General features: G+C 31.2%; 1 protein-coding gene across 1 annotated transcript; it reads left to right on the top strand.

Annotated features, from left to right (window-relative positions):
• Positions 1-875: 875 nt before the first annotated feature.
• On the top strand, positions 876-1,911 carry LOC139483044 (uncharacterized; the record flags this gene model as incomplete). Its single annotated transcript, XM_071267071.1, is given in 3 exon segments — positions 876-1,055; positions 1,421-1,823; positions 1,826-1,911. Coding segments are annotated over 3 exon segments (669 nt in total), but the record flags the coding sequence as incomplete, so codon positions are not given.
• Positions 1,912-9,960: the final 8,049 nt, after the last annotated feature.

The raw sequence follows: 9,960 nt of genomic DNA, 5'->3' as shown, positions 1-9,960 counted from the left end.
AAGCAATCGAGTTGAGATGACCAATGATAATCTGTTTATCGCTATTTTAACTATGACGACGTTGTCAATTTCATGTCAATTTCGTTAGCAACGCCACGTGGCCTCCTTAGTTTCTAGCGATAATTTTTCCATCTCCAGCGAGAAGCATGATATGAAAATTATCACAAAAAAAGTTCAAAAGAAAAATGCAAAAAATAGCGATAAATTAAATAATCTCTGTTACGTAAGTTATCAGTCTAACTACAGACTAAGTATAGCTAGTCATAATAAGTAGATCTATATTATTGTCTAACCAAATTAAATGTACAGTGCTTATATAAATTTCTTTATCAAAAATACAATTTATATCGATGGCTCAGTAGAAAGCTTCAAACTTCAAGAAAAATGTTAAAAAAACACCATTTTACTTTGAGCATTATCATTTGCTTATTCTATTCTATCTCCCCGAGTTTTAGAGGATGCAACACACGGTTGTTCAGCTGCTAATCCCCGCCATCCGAAACAGACTATAGATTAAAAGGGATATTTTTTTTTTTGAAAATATAAAATACCACATACGTATTTCAAGGAGTTACCTATCAATCGGAAGCATCTGGACCAAATAGTTAGGAAAATAGAGAACCAAAAAAAAAGCTTTTATAAAAGAAGGACTCATAACCAAATATATCGAAATAGGAAGCCAATTCCAAGCACTTAGGACATCTACCGTTTACAATCAATGACTTTTCTGGGACCGGTGGCAACATACCACTCCCTTTCACAAACAGATAAATGTGGTATTAGGGTTAAAAATTGTATAAGTTCAAAAATTAAATAGTTATGTATGCTACTAGTATTACATATGTATTATAAAATAAAATTCTATTTATCTCTCTCTTCAGTTGATCAAGTGGCCAAATCTCCAAGAACAGGATAGCATAAGTAGAGAATTTCAGCTGAAAAGTGGAATGGTGGGAATCATTGGTGCAATGGACTGCAGTCATATTCGCCTAGCATCATGTCCAAAGGGGGATTCAGACTACAATCGAAAAGGCTTTCCGTCCATGCAGTTGCAGGTAATATCATATATGTGCATCATGTTAGATTTTACCATTTACCTAGAATTTCGATTAGGTGATGTGCAATTTGAATACCAATGAAAATTATTTAAGGTGACTGAAACATAATTTAACTTAACCCCATATTTTTTTCAAATCTTACTGCATGTATTAGTGTTTACAATGTGATGAAAAATTCAGAAGCTGTCATGAATTTGTCCGAACTGGGACTCAACTTTGTTTGGAGAAAAGTATTTTTTCTAGTATAACAATTTGCAATTCACACGGCGTTTTTAGGTTTTAATGTATTGTGATAAACGAATGTGGCACACATCAACTGAACGTATTACCTAGTCTTATTCAATTCTCATTCCTATTTTCAGGCTGTTGTGGATCATAATCTTATGTTCCGTGATGTATACGCAGGATGGCCAGGCTGTACACATGATGCCCGAGTTTTTAGAAACTCCTCATTATCAGACAGGGCAGAAAATGGGAGAATATTTGGTTGCAACAAATTCCTGATTGCTGACAGTGCATATCCAGTTAAACCCTATTTAATACCTCCATTTAAAGATAATGGACACCTTTCAAACTTGCAAAAGAAGTTCAACAAGGTTATTTCATCTGCAAGACAAGTAGTTGAAAGGGCATTTGGCCTTTTAAAGGGTCGCTTCAGGCGTCTCCGAGAAGTTACGTCACATGAACCTTCAGCAATTGTTGGTATTATTGTATGTGGATGTATACTTCATAATTTGACAATAATTAACCACGAGGACAATTTATTGATGACAATCAAGATGGTCACCCCAATGGATTTCAAAATATTTTCAGAAATGATAATGCTGGAGTTAGAGTAAGGAAAATCTTATGAGAACACTAGCATAAGTTTTCTGTGAGACAATATGGGTTAAAATGTAGAGTTCATTCAGAATGGCATTAGAAAGTGTTTTTGATTCTGTACGATCATTTTTGAAAATTAATTTTCAAAAAGAAGACAAGCGCTCAAGAACTGTCTCTATAAAATGTGACCTTGATGTTTGACAAACATAATAATTATAGTAGATATCCCTTTTGTGACTGAAGCTTTTTTCTGTGCATTTATAATGAAAATCCATCCAGGCAAACTTCTTTTTTTTTAAAAGTTTATTCTGTAAAAACATCTTCAATTTTTATCTCATTTTGGAAATGGTGACCTCTGTGGATAGAAATTTGGAGAGGGTATTTGTAGTACCTGTATTACCACCATATCTTCTTTTTAATAAACCAAATGACCTCTGACCTACAAGTCAATACATTTCTGTGTTCTTGTCTCTTAGACATTTCATACTGATCATTTATGCAACTTACATGGATTATATATTTATATATATATATATCTTATAATTTTCAAGAATAACACAGTAATCATGGAAATGTTTAATCAACAAAATGGAAAAAAACACATTTTAACAGTACATAAACATATCTAAAACAAAAGTAAAAATTATAACAAAACTTAAATATCCTGATTTTATCAACAATTTCTGCACAACCTCATCTCACCTGCAAATCAAAAATTAACCCAGCCCATATATATCTGTGAGGATCTGAATTTGGTTAAACAAATTTATCAAAGTTTACAAAACTTAAGCATAGTTAACATTAAAATAATCGCAAAAAAAAAAGTCCAGATATCTGAAAAGTACCAAATAAACATATTAAAAGAAATATCCAGAGATAATCTTTCTGGTAATAATATTGTGTGCCAATTTTAAAAAGATGCCAGCATTACTTTGACAATTTTATGGCAGTTTATAAAACTTTAATTTAAGGGTTAACAAAGAATTTTGTAGCAAAAAAGCACTTTGTCCAGTTATCTGCTAAATTTCAGAAAATTGTGATTTTATTTTTTTTAAATTTGAATTTGGACACCATTCTTAATATAGGAAAAGTTTTGTGAATATCCAACAATGTTTAACGAAAACACTTTTTGAAAGTATAAAACTTTAACATCACAGTAGATCTTTTGATAATCTATCGTCGTTATGTCGCCTTCATGATTTTTCGTTACAGGTGAGACAAAGAGCAAAACATAAAATAAAACTAAATAAATTCTATCCGACACATACCCTGATTTTTTTATCAAGAATAATACAAAAAAACAGGAAAAACATTTCAAAAAGCAAATATATAATTTTCGATTTAATCCATAAATCTATATTTTTAACCGAAAATAATCTCACTAAAACATATATAGCTTAGCTATGATAGAAGAAACAATTTAAAATCACAGCTCCTTTGCTTTCAACAGGAAAAATAAAATGAGAACCCTCAATGTCAAAATAATTCAATTTATAAAATATTTGAAATTGCAATATGTTTGTAGGAAGGGGAGATAATTGCTTTTTGGTTTCAAAAAGTCTTTATTCAAAAGAATAGTATTTTAGGTTATCTCCCCAAGGAAGCATATTGTTATTTCATACATATTTTACTGAATATGAAATGTTTTTATTCACATAATGTGTGATACTTATAAATATAGAATACTTTTCGAAAGAAAAAACTCTATAAAAGCTTAGTTTTGACATTTTTATAGCAATTCAAAATAAAACAGTTCACCTTTAGTATGGTAATGGCTGTAATATAACTATACAGATTGATAGACTGATTTAGGAATTACATCAATACAGTGGAGTTACAGACTTATAGGATTGTAAGTATGATTTTTATCACTTTGCACTTTCACATTTTGGCTGAACAGTTTGTTCAAATTTTTGACCAGTTGAACAATTTGATTTAATAAAACAAATTGCAATTGGGTCAAATTTTGAATGAGTTGCAATTGGTGAATAGCAACACCATGCGCGTAGCTACGTTTACGTCAAAACGCCCGGGCGTACACTTGAATTTTGAAAATAAAACAAATAATCGACATAGAATAAGAAAAACTGGTCAAAAGCACATCAGCCTTGTGCTTCTTTTTTCAATGGATTGTAATTTTGAATAAAAAGGGACTACATTTACTCAAATAGATCATTTAATATATTTATTCGAATCTTTGTAAAAGTCTGACTCTACTATGAATTCTACGTACTTTTCTTATATTTAAAGCAATTCACTATCAGCTCAGATTCGATATGCTGTTTGTATTTTTTGTCGAGCCTGTGATTTATGTACCAAAAGCGAGACAAAGCGGCGTTAATATTTAGGTTCCAAATGTGGATAAAGTCTTTTGAATGACTCTCCGTGAAATTTTACGAAAGTTGGACAGAAACTGTTTATGATCAAAAGAGTATTCAGAGCAATACAATAATGCAATTATATCTTTAATTTTCCCGCATTTTAAGGACAAAATGTATTTCTTTCTGCAATTAATAAGTGGTCGCAGTTGGGCTTACATTTTGTTATTTCTCAATTACATTAACTACTTGTCGAACCTTCATCGAATTTTATGAAAATGCCGAAGAAACTTTTTTTTATGACTAATGTCTAAAGCTAAAATTTTGATTTATATAGCATTTGTTTTCGTTCATTTTTCTGTTCTTTTCTGATAGACAGATAGCCGGACTCTTCTTTACACAATTAATTGTTTTACATGCTCAATTTATAAACCTTCATAGATAGTCGTGAAATATTCCAGATCAAGAAAAAAATATCAAAAGAAAATTTTAGATTTTTTTTTAAATCCCTTTAAAGGAAATAGTGATAAATTGATTCACTTTTTGTGTTAAGAAATCCTAGGTGTTCCAGAATTTTTTTTATATTGCACCTCTTAGAATTTTTTTTTCTGTGTTCATTAAAAGGTGCTTTTGTCGATTGTATGCTCGATCACGGCACCCTTAAAAAACCCAAACTTCTTTAAAAGTAATATTGGTTTGGACGTTTTTCTCTAAAACCAATGACCATTAGGCTAGCTTCCAGTTTAACACGATGAATAAGTTAACATATTACAAAATTTAACCAAAACAAATAAACCATTAAGATTCAAAAGTATGTTGCTATCAATGATTTTTTACTGACAGGAATCATTATGGTATCTCATTCTCGATAGCTATCGGGGGCTTTGTCCCTTTCTAACCCACTACCATGCAGCAGGTGCTTTAACATTGAGCGGTTGGCACCCCTCATATTCCTCGCCAAGGTTCGGGCGTACACGTATTAATGACCCAGCTACGCCACTGAACACTAACAGAAAACACCTTAATTACGTTTAATAAATGTTCTGTGCATTAGCGAAACATTATATATCGTCCCAATAAGAATGTCTTTTGTAGCAGTATTGAGGTTTACAAACATTCGAATTCCAGTGACCATCTGGACATGCCCGGTATTCATGGCGTTCATAAATTCGTACATGCTCTTCTGAAATAGGTATTGATAACAGCTTTATCAAGTAAGAAAGACAGTATTCGTTGTCTTGGTTCCTTTTCATAAACAGTTCTAATCCAAGTTGATCCAACAGAATATCAAACAGATATGTGTATTTCATTCAAATTTCTCAAGTAGAATAAGCTATTATATTATTATAGGTTTAAGTACCTTTCCGACAGTTGAATAATTCCTATGGAGACCCTGTATATATTGGAATATAATTTTCCAATGAAAAACATGCAGCTTTGGATTCCAGACAAATATTAACTTATACAAAGATACGACGATAGGAGATATGTTCTATCCTTTAAGTGTTTTAATAACTTTTTTTGGTTAAATATGGAATCTCAACAGTCGGCCATTCAGAATTTAATCCTCCGTTAAATGATAGATGAATATGATATGGAACATTACTAATGAGGTTCATCGTTTGATTTCTAAATTTGATTTTATTCAAGTTTTCTTGAGTTGGAGGTCAAGTTTCTGATTAGTGTGAATACATTTAATAGTCTGTTGATTATACGACAGACCAACCAAATGTGCATACATTGGCACTCATACCACCTCTTCTTATACCTATAAACTTCGATCGCACAAAACATACTCGAAATATTTTCTAACAATTGAATGTGAATCATATGCAAAAACACTATCTTGTGTATTTCTTGTCTTGAGTTATTGTAAAATGCCAATATCAAATAAAAACTAAAAAGTAAATAACAATGAATACTGATTCCAAGGAAAATCAAATGGCAAAATAAAAAAGTTCGATCACATCAAACCGAATGGAAAACAACTGTCATATTCCTGACTTGTTACAGAATTTTCCTATGACGAAAATGGTTGGATATCTATAGCTTAACCATAACTTACATGACATTTTCCTTTTAACAGAGAGCTTTGAAACACTTTTGAAGTATCCCAATATGCTGGTGAATGATAATTGATCAAATTTATATGCTAAAGCATCAGCTCATATTCGTCAGCACCACCATAATAAAACCTAATATAATGTAATCGTTCAAGTAGTTTATCTTTATAGTAAATCCATGAAAAGTGAACTAAATATACAATCAAAATCGCCAGAGTACTGTGACCTTGGTATCATGCTTTAAAGTAAAGACATTTATAGCTTGCTGTTCGGTGTGAGCCAAAACTCCGTGTTGAAGACCGTATCATTGACCTATAATGATACAAATTATGACTTGGATGGAGAGTCTCATTGGCACTTATATCACATCTTCTTTTATCTATTATATGTTTGTTGTAATGAAAAAGTGGGCAAATTAAACTCGCGTTGCATGACTTCGCAATCATACTACTATTACTTCAATTACTAGTAAACATCAAAAGTACTTGTTTCAACTACAAATGTATGTCATAATTTTAAAGCATTTTAAAACAATCTATTATTTTGACGCATGTCATTTATTGCTGAATATCATCTTTAAAGCACGTTCACTTGTCTGTTTGTAAAGTACCATTTCTTGCACATGTTATAATACTTTAAAATAGGTGTGTTTATTTTCAAAAGCCCATACAGTTGTGTTTAATTGTATTACAGATCTTTTCAATTAGAATTGTATACCCAAATCTCAGTTCTCAAACTGCGTCGCATTTTGAAGCCGCGCGTTGATGACCTTTAAAAATAGGTTAACTTTACCGATATTAAATGGTTTAATTATAACATATATGTTTATGTTGTTATGGATATACGCTTTTATTACATTGGTTGCAATGAATTACATTGATTTCCCAGTTAGATAAAAACCGATAATTTCACATGTGAAATAAACGTGGTTATTTCACTCTCTGACGTCATACAACAATAGGCGTTGTCAAGACGTCGATAACGTCGGATCAAAACAAATTGTCAATGCGTAGGAAAAAGATATAGTTCCTTACATTTTCTACATTAATTTCATTAAAAAAAGCCATTTGCCAATGTATAACTAATCGTCGTATTTGAATATCAAAAATAAGACAACTTGTGACCGAACGCCGCTATGGATTAAACTCGAATTCCTATTGTACCTACTGGTAATTGTTAAAAAGTCTTTTTCATTATTATGGTTGTAAAGAGAAATATGTTTTATTAAATGTAAAAACCTTGTAGTCCAATTCGTATCTTTCAAATATTTTGTTTTCAAGTTCAGTATTGTAATATCTAGATAAAACATTTGACGAATTTGTAGCATGTCCCTTTGATCTAACAATATCGCCATTACTAGTTATCCATTGCTGAACAGTTGAATTCCATGCCCCAATTTTTTTAAGCAAATCTTCTGTAAATTGTGATATGTTATCCATCCTTCCTATAGTCATGTGTTTGTAAAATGTTTCCGGAAGATTAACTTGTGGATCCCAGTGCATATCCGGACATTTAGACATGATGTTGATAAATTCTTCAAAAGAGTTAACACTTTGTCCACATGTTATCTTGAAATAGTTGGTATGTATAACCTTATCAAGATATGCAGAGAGTAGTCTTTCTCTTGGTTCCCTTACAAAGATGACTTTCATCCAGGTTGGGTCATAAAGCATACGATATATGTTCATGTCGCTAAATTTTCTCAAAGTGAGTAATCCATTTTCTTTAGGGTGATGTATTTGTTTTGCAGAAGTATAGTTTAAACGAATGCCTTGTATATATTGAAATATAAGTTTCCAATAAGAGCAGGCAGCTTTTGCATTCCAGATAAATATTAATTTGTATAACGGCAATACGATTGGAGATGAATAAGGCCTCTTTAGTATATCAAAAACTTTCTTGGACAGGTACGGAATTTCAACATTAGTCCATTTAGAATTGAATTCTCCAATATATGAATCTATTCCAAAAACGCCCTCCCTTTTATTTTCTAAAAGACTTTTTAAGTTGATTTGCATCCAACTTTTTGGATCTATGTGAGTAGCTATCATGGAGTGTTGATTGTATGTTGATCCATACAACTGTATACAAACGTTGATTCTTGTTGAACTATCGCACCAAATATACTCTAAACTATGTTCAATTTCTGTATGCGAATCGAGAACAACTAAACAATCCGCTTTTCCATTATTAAGCGATTGTAAAATACCAATGTCAAGTAAAAGGGATCGTTGGAACTTTTGGTTTTCATTTTGTTGAATAATAAATATCTTAACATTCCAATTATCTGGTTGATCATGATTGATCCATTTAATTTGCTGAATTATCTCATCATAAATGCCTTGTCCATATTGGTATAACAAAATATAATGAATCACAGTTGTAAACTGTATCTTTTGCCATGATGTAATTGATAGACAGCTAGGTCTTAAATGGCAGATCAATGTAATGTATATAAATGATACAGCTGATATTGCCAGGATAATACAAAAAGTTAACTCCATTTTCTTCATTGCATGTTTGTTATCATGAAGATAATTATGTAAATATATAGCTATATATGATTGTCAATGAGACAACTATCTCTCAAACTAGTTTTTGTATCTTTTTTCTTTTCAACCTTTGTCCTTAATGACTTTCTATATATTATTTTTGTTTCTTCTACTGATGAACTTCAAAGGAGTTTTGATTGCTTGTATTATTTTCAAATCAAGGAATACAATAATCTTTTTTTCATTTTTTCACCTGTGACATCTGGTTAATAATTATGATTTAACTATGGTGCATTTTTCATTGATAATACCATTATTTTTATCTTAAAATGCCCTGTACCAAGTCAGGGAAATGGCCATTGTTATATTATAGTTCGTTTCTGTGTGTGTTACATTTTAATGTTGTATTTCTGTTGTGTCGTAGTTCTCTTATATTTGATGCGTTTCCTTCAGTTTTAGTTTGTAACTCGGATTTGTTTTTTCTCTATAGATTTATGAATTTCGAACAGCGGTATACTACTGTTGCCTTTATATAATACATCTTTAAGTTTTCAACTCTGAATTGTCTTCAATGCTTTTATCAAGATGATACTTAACTTATCTCTACATCTTAAAATGTTTTTTCATGATTTAATAGTAAGCAGTGCTAATTGTGTACATGCACAACAATTTAAATTTAGAGGGGGAGTGACAAATTAACACAAGATGAAAATACACAAACAAATGACAATCGGATATGCATACAAATTAACAATAAACCAGTTCGAACATAGGAGTAACATTAGGCATCTCTGAAGAATAAGCATGCTCTGCCTTACATACGACACACTTTATGTTGTCTACTGGCAGAAACTGGTAAAAAGTCATATTCATTAAGAACCAAAATCAATTTAATGTTCTGTACCAGTGCCCACTAATGATATCTCAATTGAAGCTAGCTATAGAATTTCATACATGGCCATTATGTGTAAGAATATGTAAGTGTTTTATAAAAAGTTAGCTTAGGATTGATTGATGTGAAAACAAATCGCACAGTACTAGTATAACATGCTTCCTTGAATTGTATACTAACTTTCAGGAAGCTTTAGTTTGTAGTTCTTGTGGAAGAGGGTACCAAAGTTTCATACAAGGTAATTATGTGTAAGAATAAACAAGTATTTGGTTAACAGGAAGTTGATGAGTACACATCATAAGATAAAGCATGCTC

This window comes from Mytilus edulis, chromosome 7, assembly GCF_963676685.1.
Source record: "Mytilus edulis chromosome 7, xbMytEdul2.2, whole genome shotgun sequence".
NCBI classification, from domain to species: domain Eukaryota; kingdom Metazoa; phylum Mollusca; class Bivalvia; order Mytilida; family Mytilidae; genus Mytilus; species Mytilus edulis.
This window is presented reverse-complemented; position numbering and strand designations above follow the sequence as displayed.